General features: G+C 41.9%; 1 protein-coding gene across 3 annotated transcripts in view; it reads right to left on the reverse strand.

The window, feature by feature from the left end:
* The window catches only part of Bltp3b (bridge-like lipid transfer protein family member 3B), a 102271-nt gene extending 86111 nt beyond the window's left edge, over positions 1–16160 (reverse strand). For 2 of the 3 annotated variants that reach the window (XM_087192809.1, XM_087192810.1), the window contains exon 1: positions 15848–16160. In XM_087192809.1, coding sequence (XP_087048935.1) covers positions 15848–15891 — 44 coding nt within the window. In that variant the 5' untranslated portion in view covers positions 15892–16160. Of the gene's footprint in view, positions 1–14210; positions 14305–15847 lie in introns of those variants that run through there. The other variant, XM_087192811.1, reaches the window with a different exon arrangement.
* Between the last annotated feature and the right edge of the window lie 3598 nt (positions 16161–19758).

Below are 19758 nucleotides of genomic sequence, written 5' to 3' on the forward strand. Positions count from 1 at the left end.
CTAGCAGCTGCTGGATTGATTTCTCATGTTCCCTTATATTTTGAAGCAATTTTTCTTTTCCTGGTCATTAATTGCAATCTTATTTTCCATATCTGAAATTCTGTCCTCACATTGGCTCATTCTGCTGTGTGGACTTTCAGTGGAGTTTTTCATCTCCTGGAAATCTATTTGCATCTGTTTTATGGATCCCATTTGTTTCTTATGTTGGGATTCCATCATGTTCCTCAGCTCCTCTCTAGATTAATCATGTCTTGCACTAGGGGCACAATTTCTCCTGTTATCTGAGAAATTATTTCTGATTTCATTTTTTCCAGATCCCCTTTTGTTGCCAGTTCCGTGGGTCCAGGTGGTTGAGTATCAGAGTGTTCCATCTCATTTCCCTTTGGGGTTGCTGTAGGTGATCTGGAAGTCTGGTTTTGAGACTTATTTATGTGTTTTCTCATTTTGACTGGGCAGGGGCGGGGGGCGGGGTGCTGTTGACTTCTGCGTGGCTCACTTCCTCTGAGATGGGAGAGGTGGGCCAAGGGCCTGGAGCAGTGGTAGGGATGGTGGCCCGAAAGCTCCTTCCTCTGGGCCGGGAGCAGTGGAACGTTTGGTAGCCCGGAAGCCCCTTCCTCTGGACCAGGAGCAGTGGGATGGCGGCTCAGAAGACCCTACCTCTGGGCCGGGAGTGGCGGGATGGATGGCAGCCCAAAAGCCCTTTCCTCTGGGTTGGGAGAGGGAGGGATGGTGGCCGGGCGGCCCTTTCCTCCGGACCAGGAGCAGTGGGACAGCGGCTCAGAAGCCCCTACCTCTGGGCAGGAATTCTTTAAATGCTGAGAATTTGATTAGCTCCAGTACAGTGGTCTGGTGGTCCAGTGTCCTCTGCATCTTTGTAGTGTGGAACCAGGTGGCTGTACAGAGAAGAGGCCAAAGGAGCAGGGGAGTGGGGGGGGCAGTGGATTGCTGCCAGGGCGTGGGCTGATTTGGTGTGTTCAGCACAACTGGTGACCTCGGGACCGTACCTGCAGACCTGCCTGTCTGCAGCGGGCTGATTTGGTGTTTTCAGCACGAATGGCAACCCGGGAAACTTAAACAAATAAAACAGTTACTGGTTTCAGGGATCTCAAAGTTTATTATTAGAGAAAAGCAAGTAAACAAATCATTGCAGTACATTACCATCTTCGTATGGGCTCGGGACGATGTAATAGATGATCCAATAAAAATGAGAGCAAGATAATGAAGGCATGGGAAAGGGTGATTAATTCTGTTAGCAATAAGGAAGATTGCTTTGTGAGGCTTCACAGATGAGGCAGCACTGGATCTATGTTTTTCAGGGTAAGTTTTTGCCGGGAGGGTAAGGCAGAGAAGGACATTTCAGACATGCAGCCACATGGTTTTGGTTACAGGGTCACATACAGCAGGCACAGAGGTACAATAAGGCATTGGATAGCTTGGAAAGGAATGACATGCTTTGAGATGACCATGAAGGACTTGTCTTCCATAACAAGGAACATACAGGTTTCATGTTATGCATCTCTGTTGTTTCAACAGTGCCCTAAGGGTGCTGTTCATGGTTCATCCCTGGTGGGAGAAGAAATAAAAAAGGAAAGCATAAAAAAAAAAAAAAAAAAAAGGAAAGCATATCCCGGGTGACTCCTCTTCACCCATAACCAATTCAGCTGGAAGACTTCTACTTTGTCTATGGCCACACCACCCCGAATGCACCTGATCTCAGAAGCTAAGCAGGGTCGGGCCTGGTTAATACTTGGATGGGAGAAGAGTTCTACTTTTGTCTATTTTATGTAGTGAACTTCTATCTTAAGAATTCTTTGGGGGGAAAAAACCTGTTGTAAAGAAAATTTTTTTAGAAGTTTGAAGATGAACCATTAAAAGAGTTTTAGCAAGATTAGCATTTTTAAAACATCTTATTGGTAACAATGCCAAAGATGGAATAGAGAAGTGAGACCAGAAGGAAATAAGAATATTTAATCGCAACAATTGATGCAAGAAACGATGAATTAAATCTGGGCACTGACAACAGAAATATTCAAATTTGTGACAAGCAGTCCGCTATGCCCTAGGTTTGGAATAAGAGGAAAAACTTAAAAGTTATTTAAGTAAAAAGGAAATGTCAGGGCCGGGGATTTAGCTCAGTGGTTTCGCCGCCTGCTGTGCAAGTGCAAGGACCTGAGTTCGATCCCTGGTACCAAAAAAAAAAGTAAAGGAAATGTCATTGATTAAAATGAGAAGGTAAAGTAAAAGGACTTAATCTTTGTGGTGACCTGAATATACACACAGACAGCTGTGGTTTAAACTTAGAATACATTCATATCACCTAAGCACAAATCATACTAAAAAAGATATGTTAAAGAGGCATAACTGAGAAAAAGCAAAAGATTACAGTTGTGACTATACTTCATAGGCAACTGTCCCAGAGGATTTGTTAGAGATATAAACAAAACCAGAACCATGTTTGAATGCCATTATAAAAAAGACCTTAACTAGCCAGGCGTGGTGGCACATGCCTATAATCTCAGAACTCAGGAGGCTGAGGCAGGAGGATCACTGTGAGTTCGAGGCCAGCCTAAGTGACATAGCGAGAGCCTATCTCAAAGGGGAAAAAAAAAAAAAAAAAAAAGATCTTAACTACTAATATACTAAAGTGAATCTCAAAAGTTTCTACCTTATAAAAAATTAAAAATAAATGAATGAATGAATAAAAATTTAAAAACAGGCCGGGGACGTAGCTTAGCAGGACTGTTCCTGCTTGGCAGGCGTGAAGTCCTGAGTTCAATACCCGGTACCAAAGAGTAAAAAACAAAATAAAATAAAAAGTTTCTACCTGAGAGTAAAAACTGGCATCTTTCCTCTGGCAATTCTGGTTGAAATCCAGATTTCCCAGTGATAGCATGGAATCATGGCAGATAAGAAAGAAAAGCAATATTTAAGTCTTCGCACCTACATAATTACTAGCCAATATATAAGAAACTTATTAACTGTTCCATTACTGTACATAATGAATACATTAAGTACATAATGAGTTGCATGATTCCACTCATGGTGTTTTATTTTTGTTTTTATTTTCTTTTTTTGGCAGCACTGAGGAGTGACACAAGGCCTCGCATGTGATGGCAACCACTCTGTCACTGGGCTGTAGTCCCAGTGCACAGTTAGCTTTACCAAGACAGTTTTAGAATATCCAAACTGCTTAGGTGAATAAATTTCCAAAGGATTATAAGTGTTCAATGATACAAGATTCTGGGCTTTCCACTGAATCCTAAATTGAAACAAACTCGCTATTTCCATGAGAGTGGTTTTATAACATAATTGCCTTCCCTGATGATAAAATTTTTAAAGGCACGGGGAAGGAGAGAATGGAAATGTGGGAAACCCATATATTGTGCAAAAATGAATTTCATTTACACAGCTATTGTGAGTTATTTCAATCTATTTGATAAAGATTATAATTAATATGAAAGGGCTGGGGATTTAGCTCAGTGGTTTCGCTGCCTGCTGTGCAAGCGCAAGGACCCGAGTTTGATCCCTGGTACAAAAAAATAATAATAATAATTAATATTAAACACAGAAAATCAACTCATAAGTCTTTCGATGGTGGATGAGAAAACTGACCAAAACATCCTCATGATCAAGACAAACTTCATACCTTACTAACTATATTAATTATGAAACTTTATCCACAAGAGCAGATCAACTGCTCTTATTCTTTCCAAACAGCTGACTGTAAATTGTAAAACTCTCCTTTGCAACACTGCCAGGAGCTGGCTACATTGTTAAGCGTGCCTGTGGCCAAACCTTACCTGTTAGAAAAGACATTCTAGGAGGAGAATTATATGAGCTTGTAGCTACATGGTGAAGAACAAGAAACAGGCATCTGACTGAAATAATAAGAATTCAAAAGTTCTGCATTCCAAGTACCCTTATGTGGGACACAGTAAGTGCTGTTGTGTAAAGAAACAAAGAAGAAAAAAAAACAGAAGGGTGGGGGATGGAAGCATTACCTGCGGGCAAGAAACTCAGACAAGAGGCCCCTACTCCTGGAAAAAGCAAGCAGTCAGGTGCCAGGGTTCCTGAGACTTCTGCTACTCACTTAGGTGAATATGCAACTCACAGCACACCAGCCAGCAGGGGACGCTGCAGGGGATGGGGACGCAGCGGACACAGAAGGGAGCAAATTTAAGGGAAGGAAGAAGAGAAGAATGACAGGATCAAAATATTTAGCTGTGATGCACTCAAAAATACGGTTGGATTTCACACTGGATTAACTAAAGGTGAACACTGCCTCCACTCTAAGAGGAATTAAACATTTAGGATTCTTTCTCTCTACCTTTGGTATTCCTACTAGTGATTACACTCATATTTGAAAAAGAATTTTATATTAAGATGATAACCAACAAAAATAAGATGCAATGTTGTACAAAGCCTGAGCCACAGTGTCAAATGAAATGAATCAAGATAAGCATGCTACAAAATAAGCAGCCTACAAATACAAATTATACAATTAGTTTATCTGTCAAAAGCCTCAATTACAACTGCAATCCTTATTTCAGACAATACTAAGGCACAAAGTCACCCACAAGAAATAATCCATAAACCAAAAAAAAAAAAAAAAGAAAAAAAAAGATCCTAGCACTCAGGAGGCTGAGGCAAGAAGATCTCTGGGTGGGCCAGGGATTAACTCAATGGTGCCATGCCTGCTTGGCAAGCGCAAGTCCTGAGTTCAATTCCCTGGTGCCAAAAAAACACACAAAACACTGGCATTTGAGGCCGCCAGCCAGCCTGGGCTATGCAGAAAGTTCAAGATCAGCCTGAACTACATAGGAAGACCCTCTCTCAACAAAACAAAACAAAACAAAGAAACCAAAAAAAGATCAATAGACTACAGTATATATTCAAAGTGTATTAGAGAACTCTAGTATTCGGGATAGCCAATCCATGTCCTCTGTATCCCAGGAAGGGATACACAAGGTGGTACACATTTACTTCTCTAGCCAATGGAACCTGCTTTCTGGAACTTCTGCACACCACAACTTTGGTGGCAGATGCTGAGGAAACGATGGTGAACAAGGCAAGCAGGCCTGGGAACTAAGGCACCCTGACAGAGACACACTCCACAGGACAAACAAAAATGCAGGCTTTGCCTTAATAAAACAAATCTTATGACTAAGAGTTCAAAGCCATGGAGATCAATGAAAACTAGCTGAGTTAAAACTGCCCACAGAAAAGAGACCAGAAGAGCAAGTCCTGAGAGAAGACGGCTGTCACAAAGGAAGTGGGGCCATCTGGCTGCCGGAAGTGAGAGAATAAAAGGCAGGTGGGGAAGAGAAAGAAAAGGACAGTATTAGAAAAGAAAACTGCAAACAAGCTGGATGACCTTTAAAATTACACTTCACTTCTCCAGATATTTGCCTTGAATCATTATCTTGTCTGTCCCAGTCAAAGAAAAGATTTAATCACTACCCATTTTATATCTTCAAGCTGTCATCTGTGTACTTTTGTTTTATTGTTTCTCTTCAAGCTAGTATGTTTAAATCACATTTGTCTCATGGTCTCTCCTGTTTGTACTTTCCTTTGACTTTCTCACAAGACTTATTTATAGTCTACTCCAAATTCTATCAGACTGTTTCCATACTTTCATTTTTTTCTGTATCTTACAGAATCTTCTTCAAATACTGGTAAAAAAACAAACAAAAAACCTCTATCAATGGAAATACTCAGAAAATGAAACTTACTCCTTAATGATAAGATAATGCTCAGATTTTATGTACATTCCCTTTTTGTTTTTTGGCTTTTTGAGACAGGGGCTTACTATACAGTTCAGGCTGGTCTTGAACTCACTATGTAACCCAGGCTGGCCTCAAACTGGCAGTGATCCTCCTGCCTCAGCCTCCCGAGTGCTGGAATTGCAAACATGCGCCACCATACTAGGCTATGTAAGTCCCTTTTTATAGTATATCTCAGTTATATATAAAGTTACAACAGAGCAGAGATAAACAGTAGAGACAGAAAATCAATATTTAAAAGTACTGTTTTATCATTTAAAAATCACTGAATTTTCTGGTATCACTAAGTTTATTTCTAAATGTTAATTCTGGATTAAAAAATTACACACAAAGAGCTGGGCATAGTGGCACACAATGTAGCCCTGTAATCCCAGCACTCAGGAAGATGAAGCAGGAGGATTGCTGCCAGCCAGCCAGGGCTACACAGTGAGTTCAAGGCAGCTTGAACTACACAGCAAGACCTTGTCTCACAAAAACAAAACAAAACAAAAAATTACACACAAAAATTTACAAATAGAAAATATTAGAGGTAAACAGTATTTGATGCTATATTAGCAATGGCAAAAGGAAACCAGAGATCCTCTCTTTTTCCTTTCTTTTTTTTTTCTTGCAACACAAGTCAATCTCTACTGAAACCACATTATCAATACAGAACAATCTTTGTTACAATAAGCATGTTTTAAGAAACTGTAATCTCAGCTCAACTGCATAAAAACTAAAATAATATCAATTTACACCGAATTGAACTGGCTCTGGATAGATTTTAGGTTGACTATAGAGGCAAGGGATGCATTTAACACTGAAAAACAATGCTGATCTAAACTTTAGAAAAGCACAAAAGGTCAGGAGTAGTGGCACACACCTATAATCCCAGATACTTGGGAGGCTGAGGCAGGAGGATCACAAGTTCAAGGGCAGCCTGGGCAACACAGTGAGGATCTGTCTCAAATAATTAAATAAATAACCTACAAGAGAACAATATAAGATGCAGCATTTTAAAAATCATTTTTAAGGGCCAGGATGTAGCTCAGTGACACTGAGCCTGTCTGGTAAGCGCAAGGTCCTGAGTTCAATCCCAGTACACACACACACACACACACACAAATGTTAAAAAGCTGGGTGTGGTGGCACACACCTGTAATCCCAGCACTGGAAGGCTGAGTTCCAGGACAGCCTGGGCTACAGAGCAAGTTCAAGGCCAGTGTGGAAAACAGTGTGACTGTCTCAAAAAATAAAAAGGGGGCTGGGGATTTAGCTTAGTGGTTCCACTGCCTGCCTTGAAAGCCCAAGGTCCCGAGTTCGATCCCCAATACCAAATAAATAAATAAATAAAAAGGGCTGAAGTTCAGTGTGTACACCCTGGGTTCAATCCCCAGTACCACACAGACACACACACACACTCACACCAACAAGCAACAACATTAATCATCATTAAAAAAAAAAAAAAGGAAGGGCTGGGGATTTAGCTCAGTGGTTTCGCCCGCCTGCCTGCTACACAAGCGCAAGGATCTGAGTTTGATCTTTGGTACCAAAAAAAGAAAAAAGAAGAAAAAAAAAAAAAGAGGAAGAAACGATTTCCCACTGAGTCACAACCCAGGAAGCTCTTTGGGGACTCTCTCCTCCCCAAGGGCCATGGAAACAGCTGGTGCCTGGCCTGGCCCTGACAGTCCGTTTTGCTGCCCCCCAGTCTGCGCAGGATCCCAGGGACAGCCCTGCTGGGAGGGACACCTGTCGCCCGTCTGGGAGCACACTGTCCCCTTCCTGGAGTGCGTCAGGAGCCCAGAGGGGCTCCTCTGAGACAGCCCTCTCTTTATAGGATTTGTAGATAGAAGGAGAACATAGAAATAAAAATCAAACTAAACCTTACAGGATAGACTAGCATAGAGACTCAAAATTTATATACAACATTCATCTTGTCTGGGAGACATCTCAAAATAAATCAATGAATTATTACTAAATCTAATGCCTGAAAATTCAAACAAACAATAAATTATTATATCCTGAATCGCACCGACTTCAGCTCTCAATTTTATCTTTATAACCTGATATTGATATAGCTTTTCATTTTCACTCACAGAAGTAGTAAAAGACTTTCAGTTGTAACTTAGATGAAAACAGAGCTCAAAGCACTAATATCCAGGTTAATACCAATGCACAATAAAAATATTACTCATCCTAAGCCATTTACTGCAGAATTTTTAGGCATATATAAATGCTAAGAGATCAACTTATTAAAGAAATGTTTAGACTAGTAACTGCAATACTAAGGCAAAGTGTAATATTGTAGCAGGCAGCAAAACCACTGAGCTAAATCCCCGGCTCTTAAAGTGTAATATTGCAAAAAATAAAATTATGCAAGTAAAGAGAAATGGAGAAATTATGTTCCTCAACTTCAAAGAATTGCTTAGTCAAAAGATAATGATTCCCCAATTTCAAAGAAGTGCAGAGTCTAAGGGTTGTAATGCAATGATCTCCCAGACATACTGTAGCAGGATGGTGAAATATTATAAAAGAGTAGTAAAGGAAGTGTTGAAAATTCAGTTAAAAGAAAAGCAAACTATTAGATGAGAACCACAACCTGAACAGGCAAGAAAAATCAAATGAAAATAATACTATGGGCCAGGATTTAGCTCAGTGGTTCCGCTGCCTGCCTCACAAGTGGAAAGGTCCCACGTTTGATCCCTGGTATCAAAAAAAAAGAAAAGAAAAGAAAATGATACTAGATCAACGACCTAACATTCATCACTATTGTCAGAACTTGGGTAAGTGACAAATTATGTTTTAATAATTTCCTTCACTGAACAGGAACAGATTCCTTGTGATTCTAGGATAATATTGTATCTACCAGACAAGCATGCATCCAATCCCCTTTTCACTGGAAGTTTTCAAATCAGTCTCCTGGAAGTAACTTTTACAGGGATGAATATCTGGCTCTAGTTAGAAATTACTGTGAAAGAGACACTCGTTCTATTTCAGATAGTTCTGTGCTCTTAATAGCAACCTGCTTCTTGAAAATTCAGCTCATAATTCACTTTACACAGTTATCTATGACATAAGCCAAAGGATAACCACACAAAAGCACTTACATGACTGTTGCCAGACTGAAACATGTGTAGTCTAATCTAGATCACAAATATAAAGAAGGTACAGTATACTCATTTAGGTATCTACCAGTCACCCAAATTAACATACCCGAAACCAAACTCCTGATCTTTTCTCCTAAGCCTCCTCCTCCTTCTGCAGTCTTCTCCAATTTAATTAACAGCAATTCCATTTTGTCAGTTGCTTATGTCAAAAACTTGGAAGATATCTGCTATGGCTTGTATTTAGACGTCCCCCCAAAGCCTCATGCCATCATACAGGGGGGTGTTTTCAGAGGTGGCTGGATCTAGAGTGTGTGACTGATTCATGGTGCAATGCAAGGAACAAGGGCACGAGGATTAAGGGTGTCAGTGCTACCCTCCATAAGTAGCCTGGATGAGATACAAGGGATACAAAGAGCTGTGGTCCTCCCTTGTTGCTTTGCTACCTTCTGCCTGCCATGAACTGTTTCTCCTCTGCGATGCCACCCTGCCTTGGAGCCAGCTGATTATGGACTGAAACCTCTACAAACTGTGAGCTACATAAACCTTTCCTCCTTTAACTTTTGGTGTTGGATATTTTGTCTCAGCAACAAGAAAAGTAACTAAGACAACATCCATTACTGCTCTCTTCTCTCTCAATGCATATCTTATGGGTCAATCAATTCTGGCTCTACCTTCAAAGCACAACCAGAAAACGACTCTCTCCAGAGCTCACCTGCATCTACCCTGGCGATCTCTCACCCAGATGGTATCATCTCTTCACTGGCCTACAGCAGTTAGGCCTTTGTCCTCCTACTTCCCACCAGCCTGCCTGGTTAGCCCTGGCTGCGAGCCTTTCAGTGGCTTCCAGTCTCACTTCAGGGAAAAAGTCAGTCATTCTGAGGCCCCACAGGAGCTGGCCTTTCCTTGCTATTTTGTTGTGCATCACTGGAGGTCCGACCCTGGGCCTTGCCATGAAGGCATCTTACCACTAAGCTAAGCTGCAGGCCCAGGGCCTGGATTTTTTCTTTAATCTCTTCCTCCCCTACTCACTTCACTATTCACTCCACTTCGCCTATACTGGAAGATTTGATTTATTTCAAAAATGTGACACAACCTCCCACCTGTGGGCACTGCTTTTGCTCCTACCACCTCTTTCAGGTCTCTTCTCAAGAATCTTGCTCCCTTCCTCCCTCCCTCCATTTTCTTCGGTGTTGGGGACGGAATCTAGGACCTTGCATGTATTAGGCAAGCGCTGTACCACTGAATAACATCCCCAGTCTTTTTGTTTACGTAATTTATATATTTAATTTGGGGGGGTTGAGTTTTTGAGACAGTCTCACTATGTCTCCCAGGCTGACCTCAAACTCGTAGTGATCCTCTGCCTCAGCTGCTCAAGTGCTGAGGTTACAGGCATGTGCCACCATGCGCAGCTTCTTAGGCCCTTTTTGGTTTTGTTTTTTGTTTTTTGAGACAGGGTCTTGCTGGGTCATTCAGGCTTGTCTTGAACTCACTATGTAGTCCAGGCTGGCCTCCAACTCGTGGCAATCCTCCTGCCTCAGCCTCCCAAGTGCTAGGCTTAGCCCTTTTAAAAAAAAATTTTTTTAATTTATCAGGTCTTGTTTTTTTTTCTCCTGGTACCAGGGATCAAACTCAGGACCTTGTGCTTGCCAGGCAGGCACTGTGCTGCTGAGCTAAATCCCTGGCTTTTATTTTATTTATTTTCTTATAATTATCCTCCTCTACTGGTTCAAATGTAAACCCCACAAGTACAGAGACTTTTGTCTATTTTGTTCACTGCTATATCCCCAGGACTATAGAGCAGTACTTTGTACAAAGGGGACAATAAAGCATTTGTTAAATAAACTAGTACATCTAGTGTCAAAATCCATATTATTGGAGATTACCTAAAAATTAATAAGGTCAATTTAAGGAAACAAAAAATTCTGGTTCTCAACCTGGAGCAACTTTGCCTCCAAGGGGACAGTTGGCCACACCGGAACATCCCACAGGGCTCGGAGTAGCTCTTCACTCGGGGAACAGCCTGGTCGGCAATGCTGAGACCAAGGAAGCCCATGCTGCTCAGGGGAAAGTGCAGAGCTCTTCTGAAGACATCCATGCGCTAGCAGGTTCCTATTCCTCCCTTGGTTCACTGCTCAGAGCCCCCTTTGATTCTCTGACCGTCCTATTAATTTCCCATTTCACTTAAACAGAAATTGCTTAAACAGAAATTCACTTAGAGCACTTTTTTACTTGCAGATAGAATAACCTCAACTTGCAAAGTACCATGGCTTAATCATCTGACACACATTTGTACACTTGAAACCAATTTCTGATCTCAAAATACAATAACAAATAACATTACCTCGGGGAGAAAGTGCTGCACACTGGAGGATGTCCAGCACACCCTTCGCCTCAACCCACCAGCGGCGCCCCCAGATCAAATCAAAAAGGTCTCCAAACACTGCCAAATGTTCTCGGAGGGGCAAAGCTGACCAGGGCACGGCTGTCCAAGCAATGCTCATCCAGAGGACATCTGAGATCTTACACAGTAGCCCTGAGGTGAGCGAGACGGGGCCAAGGGCACGTATCTGAATCCTCCCTTACTCTGGTCAGGCCCGGACTGCTCCAGTGTACACAGCTCAACAGTCCTGTCTACACACCCACACACACAAGCCAAACAGCCATGAAAGTAGGTAGGGGCTGAAAGGTAGCGGCTGCTCTTATCTCCTTTCTTACATCTGATTTAACCAAAAAAAAAAATTTTTTTTCTGTTTTTTTTGTTTGTTTGTTTGTTTGTTTGGTACCAGGGATCGAACTCCGGTCCTTGTGCTTTCAAGGCAGGTGGTGGGACCACTGAGCTAAATCCCCAGCTCTTTTTCTGGTTTTTTGAGACAGGGTCTCACTACCTAGTTCAGGCTGGCCTTGAACTCACTACATGGCCCAGGTTGGCCTTGAACTTCCAGCAATCCACCTCCCTTAGCTTCTTGAGTACTGGGATTACAGGCATGAACCACCAAGCCCAACAATTTTTTAGAGCTCTCTATTCCCTTGTGAAAAGATTCTCCTAGAAAAACCTCCAAAACACCCTGTGCTGTTTCTAGTTTGAATGATCCTGGTAAATCTCTCCTTCAAAAGCTTTTCCTGTTTCACTTTCATGTGTGTGTGTTGGGGGGGAGTGTAGGGGTGAGTTACGTACTGAGAATTGAACCCAGGACCTTCACACTGAGCCACACCCCCGGCTTTTAAAAAATTTTTTTTTTAATTTTGAGATAGGGTCTTGCTAATTGCCAGGCTGGGCTTAAAATTGCAATTGTCCTCCCTCAGCCTCCTGGAGTGCTGAGATTATAGGCCTGTGCCACCTCTTAAATGTGTAATCACCTTAACCTGCTCCCCCTCCAACTACACTCCCTGTCCTCCATTCAAATTTGTCAACTACAAAAACTTTTCATTAATGCAAACAACAAAGAAAATTTATAGATTTACACTTCTTAAGTAGTTCACCATTTACTTAAAGCATTTGTTAATCTCTTAACAATTCCTCTTTCATAACTTTTCCAACATAACAGCTTCTTAAATAACCTACATCTGAACAACAGTGCTAGTTTCAATCTTTTTTTTTCCCCTCAGTACCAGGGATCGAATTTAGAACCTTGAGCTTTCAAGGCAGGCACAGATCCACTGAGCTACATCCTGGCCCTTCATCTTGCAGTTTCACTATACTTCAATCTCAAGGCTGAGTGAACATTCTTCTTTCTCTTGTTGGTTCCTAGACAGTCCTCTTTCTGACTGGTAGAGTCCCTACATTCACCTATAACAAGTAGGTCACTGCCAGGCATGGTGGAGCAATTGTGTAATCTCAGCACTTGGGAGGCTGAGGCAGGATGATCAAGAGTTCAAGGCAAGTTGCACAATATAGAGACCTAGTTGCTTTGGGAGGCTGAGGCAGGAGGGTAACAAGTTTAGACCCAGCCTGAGCAACTCAGCAACTTGTCAAGGTCTGTATCAAAATTTTAAAAATTAACAAGGGCTGGGGATGTAGCTCAGTGCAAAGGCCTTGTGTTTGATCCCCAATAAAAATGGTAGGGGGACAGAAAGACCTAGGTTATTTTCTTAGCTCTGCCTTTCCAGGACACCATGCTTATTTAGTGATTCAATTACTCATTGCTTCCTAAAACCACAAGAAAACTAGTCATCTTCAAATCTATGACAATATTAGTGGCATAACACTACTAATTCAATAAATAGCCATTGAGTGCCTACTTCATGCCAGTTTCAAAAGAAAAATCCCTGTCTTCATGGAGTTTACATTCATTCAAGTGTACAATGAAAAACACCTTATATAGAAATATAATTATGACAAAAGAGATGAATGTTACAGATTTTAAACTGTGGTCAGGAAAAGCCACCTTTGAGAAAGTGACATGGATTGCAACAGTATTTGCTGTTAAACTGTTTTAAATTGTATTCCAGATACAGTGGACCCTTGACTTATGAACTCAATCAGTTCCCAAGGGCTGGCTATAACTCAGGTTGGTTGTTAAGGCAATACAGCTGAGATCTGGATGTTTACCTGGGTACACACTATAGATAACAAGAGACAGATGAATCTTCCATTAACCTAATTAACCCAAGTTGTTCGTAGGTAGGTCACCCGGGCCGTAACTTGAGGGTCCACTATAACTAGATCAATATAGTGACATCTTCATGACAATGGATAATCCATACGGTTAAACTGGCCCTAGTCATTTCAAAATTTCATTCCTACATTAATTACTACAGTTTATCAAAAACCTGCGGTTTGTTTTGTCTATGAATACTGTTTAGATTTAAGAACAACTGTATTTTTCTTAGAAAGAGCAAAAACATGAATTCGATATTCTTCAGTCACCTACATTGAGGACAATTTGAAATATGAAATAACTGAAGTGTGTCAAAAACTTAACTCTTATCCCAGCTCTTGGGAGGCTGAGACAGGAGGATCACTGCAAGTTTGATGCCAGCCTGGGGTACACAGTGAGTTCAACTAAATAGTTTGCCCAAACTACGTATCAAGACCCTTTTTCAAAAAAAAACAAAAACCAAAAAACAATAAAACCACTGGTTGTTTTGAGCTTGGATACATTTTAAAGAATTTATTAATAATAGAAAAAATCTATATACTATCTACTATGTGCTACTTACGGTTGTAAGCATTTCCAAATATTAACTTGCTTAATAAACGAATATATACAACTCTTGCAACAACAACAAAAAACCCCACTTTGCTCTGAAAAAAATCATTGCAATTTACCACACATCTATAGGAAATCACACAGATCACAAAGTAACCCTAAGGACTCAATTCCCAGCACCTGGGTGTTACCTATTTTGTGAAGCCAGTCATTACGCCTTGTTCTTAATTTTTTAAAGAGTCCTTCTCGGCCCAGGATTTAGCTCAGTGGTTCCAGTGCCTGCCCTGAAAGAGCAAGGTCCAGAGTTCCATCCCCAGTACCAAAAAACAAACAAACAAAAGAGTCCTTCTGAAATGGAATTCCACAACAGAACAAAACACTAATGCCCTAAGGCGCTTACCGACTCAATTAAATTTCCTTCTAGGCATCTAGAGTGGTACTAGCTGTCATCATCCTTGGGACAGTGAGAAAACAGGCATTCAAACTATTTTCTATTAAAGATGAGGTAGGGAATAAAGGAAGGTGGAAATGATCAAAGTATTTTATATGCCTGTAATATGCCAAAATGAAACACACTTTTCTGCACTAATAAAAATTTAAAAATCATTTCCTGTCGACCTGAATTCTCTTGTGTAATTGGGTGTGAGAAAGGGTGGAGCGAATAATACAAAAGATGGAGGGAAAAAGCCACATTTGTCCGAAATAACAACAATAAGAAAGAAAACCTTCCAAAATAATTCATGATTTGATCATAGGTACTACTGATTGATTGACTGATTGATTTTGTACTGAGGATTGAACCCAGGGCCTTCCCAGCCCCATTTTTATTTTGACACAGCGTCTCGCTGAACTGCCCAGGCTGAGCTGAAACTTATGATGCGCCTGCCCTAGCGGGGTTACAGGTTTGTGTCATCACGCCCGACCCATATGTACAGTTTAAAAGGAACTTCCCATTTAGTGACAATATTAAGAAACGTAGTATTTATAAATGTTGCTACAATTTGCCACTTTAAAAAAAAAACTACCTTATTCAACGTTATAAATCAGGAAAGTATTTGCTGAATCACGTAAGTATTGCTTTGTCCCCTAATACACCACCCGGGGTAGAAAACAATCTGGAAAATCAAGAATTACGCTTACTACACAAGTTATCATTATATCCAAGTCTTTCCCTAAAAAAATCAGTTAAAAGTAGTCATCCGCTCACAAATAACAGAGAAGGGAAGAGGACCAACCAGGCGCTGTGAATTCACTGTTACCAAGTTGGAGCCAGCTCCTGCATTTAGCCTGTGTCTTGAGACAAATATGGAGAAGCCAAGAGCAGTAACAAACTGCCAGTCTACTGAGTCATGTTTCTGACTAAAACTGCGCTATGAAATGGAAAGAATGACATTTCGGAGGTTTAATCATCACAGATGTTAACTCCCGGAGTAGAAGGGTCTCGGATGCAAAGCTCTTTAGTAAAAATGATGGGGGACTCAACTGACTCCAGAAACAACTTGTCAAAGCAGGGAACCGGTGCTTTGCCTAAATCCAACCCTAACTGAGCAAGCAGCCACGCCCCGCACTGCTCGCGAGCGCCAGCGCCAAGTGGGGGACGAGCGCGGCGCGAGGGACGGGGGCGTTCCAGGACCGGCGCGCCACCGAGCTCCGCATCTCCGGCCGGGGCGTCCAGCCCGCACCTGGGGGCGCCGGGTCCCCGCGGGGACCACAGCTCGCGAGGCCCCGCAGCCGCGACCCCGGCCCCGCGCCGAGCCCGCAGGCCGCCCCGCGCGCGCCGGGCGGGAGCGGCAGCGGCGGCGGCCCCGCGTCCGAGGCGCTGACTGACCTGGAGAGGTGCTTCAGGATCTGTTTCTTGATGATGCTGGCCATGGTGCCCAGGCGCGAGGAGCCGAGCGCTCTCGCCGCTCCTCAGCGCCTCTTCTCCTCCGGGCCGTCTCTACTCCGACCCCACCCGGCCGGAGGAGGGGCGCCTGGGCGCTCACGCCCGGGAGAGACTGAAGGCCCCGGCTGACGCCCCAGCCGCCGCCGCCGCCACTGACCCCGCCGACAGCCCGGAGCATGACGCTCAGGCCGCCGCGGCCACCGCGAGCGCCATCTTGACTGCAGCATCACCTAAGAGAACGGGGGAGGGCGGGGGCGGGGGGCAACGGGGAGGGGCGGGGCAACAGGAGCTGGGCGCGGGAGGGCGGGGCCATCTGGACGCGGGGCGGGCGCGGGAGGTCTCGGCCACGCCCCTGCGCAGAAGGGTCGTTAGACTCCCGACCCCAGAGCCTGTCCGGGTCTTAGTCTTCCCCCTTCGCCTTCTTTTGCCTCCATCGCGCAGTTTCCTTTCCGTTTCTACTTTCCCTTCCCTTCGCTTCTCTTTTTCATTTCCTCAGAACTTAATTATCTGTCCCATAAATTGCTCTGCTGTCTTGCTCTACTGGACCTGCTCAACTTTATTCATATTCTTCCGTCGGTTTTTTCTCATTTGCTAAGATCTTTCCCTTGGCTAAGTGCTATAGTTTAAAGTCTCCGCTAATTATTCCAATCCTAAGGGAAGTAAAAGCTGACAACGTGTCTCAATAGAGTCTAAGACCTAGAAATTAAAAGGCACGACATCAAGTCCTCGCTCTAGTATTTGCTAGCTGTTGACTTCCAGGAAATTTCCTTACTTTTATCATCATTTTAACCATTTATAAAATACGTTAATCGTATCCCACTTTCCTAGGTGTAGTATCTGAAAAATAAGTATTTAAATGTCCCTTGAAAATTCTGTAAAAAGGAAGGAAATTGTCGAAAGAGACCTCCACCCCACCCAGCCCCAAACCAACTTTCTTTTCAGAGAGAACTGCTACAGAGAGGTGTCTAAAAAGGAAAGGACACGCCCCCTGAGGGCTGTATCAGGAAGGTGTGTGGTTGGGGCGGGGTTGTACAGAACCAGCAACCTGATCCTTTTTGAAGGTGCCTTTCTGAATGGAAGAGATATGGAGCCAGGCCCAATGGTTCAGTGCCTGTACTACCAGCTACCCAGGAACCTGACACAAGAGGACCGACTGAGACCAGGCATTCAGGACCAACCTGGACAACGTACCAAAACCTTGTCTTAAAATAAATTCATGAGAATAGAAAAGATAGATATATGGTTTGACTATTCACTCACTTAACATTCATGTAGTATAAACCAAGCACTGTTCAAGTATCTAGGATTGTCTGTACAAAACACCACCACCCCCAAAACCTGTTCCTGCCATCAAAGGGTTAACAGCCTGGTGTAGATTCAAAAGCACTAAGATTTAAGGCTCTGTCATTTGACCCTAGTTCAAATGCTGGCTCAGCCATTTTGTGGCAGGGTAAACTTGGGCATGTTTTTAAATCTTTATCTCATGTAATGGAGGTAATACTAACAGTATCTAACTCATAGCATTTTGTGAGGACAAGCAAGATTATTCATGTAAGTTGTTTAACAAAATGTATACCATATCACTTCATTATCTGCTAGTTTTAGTATTTATTACCATTATCAAAAACAGGATCAAAGTACTGTGAGAACACAGTATGGAGTATGGAGTGATTCATTCAAACACATTTACAGTGGAGATATTATTTCAAAGATAAGAATAAACAACTTTCAGTTGTTAAAAATAAGTGATCCTGAAATTAAAGGATTGGATTTTAAATGTAGCTCTGCAGGGTTTTTTTAGTTACATGATCACAGGAAAGATATCGGACCTCTCTCAGTCTTGTGGTGCTATATACTTCCATGAAGTTGTTTTGAGATTGAGCCAATAACCCTAAAATACTTAGAAGAGTGCCAGGCACAACGGAATGTTAGCCATTATTATTAATTCACTAGGCAGAAAAGGACATTTTATTTTATTTTTATTGTTTCTAGGGATAGAACCTGGGACCTCTGGCATGCTAGGCAAACATTTGACCCCTGAGCTATGTCCCAGGCCTGAAAAGAATATTCTAGGCAGGTGGAATGCAATGATGAAAAAGAACAGAAGTGTGAAAGCTATTATAGATGACAAGTTGCCTGCTGTGATTAGAACAACACATGGATTCCTTTTCAAACTAATAAACAGTAAAGAACTTCATAAGTTAATAACTGTATCTTTTCATTGTGAAAATAATAATTTCAGTTACTTTCCCTGAATTGAGAAAATACATACCACAAAATCAGCATAAATTCAGTATTGCTTTTAAGTTAATTTACATGTTCATTAATTTCTAGTTAACTCTCAAAGTACAATTTTTTTAAAAATCAAAAGTATGACTGTCATACAAATATATAATGAATAATTATCAAAGATTTATTAACTCACATTAATACAGGACCAACAAGACAGGAGATAAAGCAGGTTCACTCATGAATATGATTTAATCTGTTCCAGATAGTCATTGTTTATGGTTATGTTTTTAATGCTTTTAAAATTATACATTGCCAAAATGTATGTGTATTTGAAAAGTAGTAGGCACATGCTTGAGATTACTCATGCTAAAACCTGGAAGGGGAAAGTCCACGGTATAAAAGCGAAGAAAGTCAGAACTATTTTTTTTTCAGAGCTTTTATTGAACAGTTTATGCTGGAGCTGGTTCCACTGGCTCTTTTTTGTTTGTTTGTTTGTTTTTCTGTTTTTTGGTACCAGGGATCGAACTCAAGACGCTGAGCTTGCAAGGCAGGCACAACACCACTGAGCTAAATCCCCAGCCCATCCACTGGCTCTTAAGAACCATCTGTGTGAATCTCTTCCCGACTCTGTTATGTTTGGTGCGTTCAGTATAGTTTGAAATCAGCCATGACACAATTTCTATTTGACTCCATAGAAATTGACAAACACTACAAATCAGGGCTTCTTTTCCCCTAGAGACCTAGCATGCTTCTGTAACATGTGTTGGAGGGGGATGAGATTGTAAGTGTAATATATAGACATTATTTAATTGGCAATAACAAGCCGTGAAGACTTCTGTGGTGGGTGAAGTGGGCAGCATAGCCATATTTCTGATTTAGATAAACGGTTCCTGCTAATTACGCTTTAATACAGGGGATGAAAAAGAGAATGGAGGCAGGAAGGGCATTGAGAAGGTGGTGGCATTATTTCAGGTAAGAGATAAGGCAGTATCATTAGAGATGAAGGAGAGTCAATGACAGATTCCAGGATTTAGTCAAAGATAAGTGGGGAAGATAATTAAGGTTTCCACTTTGAAGCACTGTGTGGATCTTGGGGAAGATCAATAATTGAGATAAAAACTTTAGATCGAACAAGCAGTTCTGGAGATAATATACAATATTGAATTTGTTGCCTTTAAGACTTTCTCAGGATTTCTACATGGAAACTTTGTAAGGTTATATTTAAGAGTGGAAATTCTGAGCCAGCCATGACTATACATGCCTGTAATTCCAGCATTCTGGGACGCTGAGGCAGAATGATTGCAAGTTCGAGCCCAGCCTGGGCAATTTAGTGACTTAGTGGGGGGGGGGGGGTAGCTCATCACAAAAGCCCTGGGTTTAATCCCAGTACCAAAAAAAAGAAAAAGGAAAGAAAGAAAGGAAGGAAGGAAGGAAGGAAGAAAGAAAGAAAAAGAAAGAAAGAAAGAAAGAAAGAAAGAAAGAAAGAAAGAAAGAAAGAAAGAAAGAAAGAAAGAAAAGAAAAAGAAAAAACAGAAATTCAGGTTTAGGATTCATATGTATTTAGTGACAGCTAAAGTCAAGAACGAGAATATTCTTGGCCACAGTGCATGCAAGTGGAGAGG

The sequence above is a fragment of the Heterocephalus glaber genome, unplaced genomic scaffold (assembly GCF_053883595.1).
Source record: "Heterocephalus glaber isolate CG9 unplaced genomic scaffold, H.glaber_assembly_v1.0 deba00001572, whole genome shotgun sequence".
Classification (NCBI taxonomy): Eukaryota; Metazoa; Chordata; class Mammalia; order Rodentia; family Bathyergidae; genus Heterocephalus; species Heterocephalus glaber.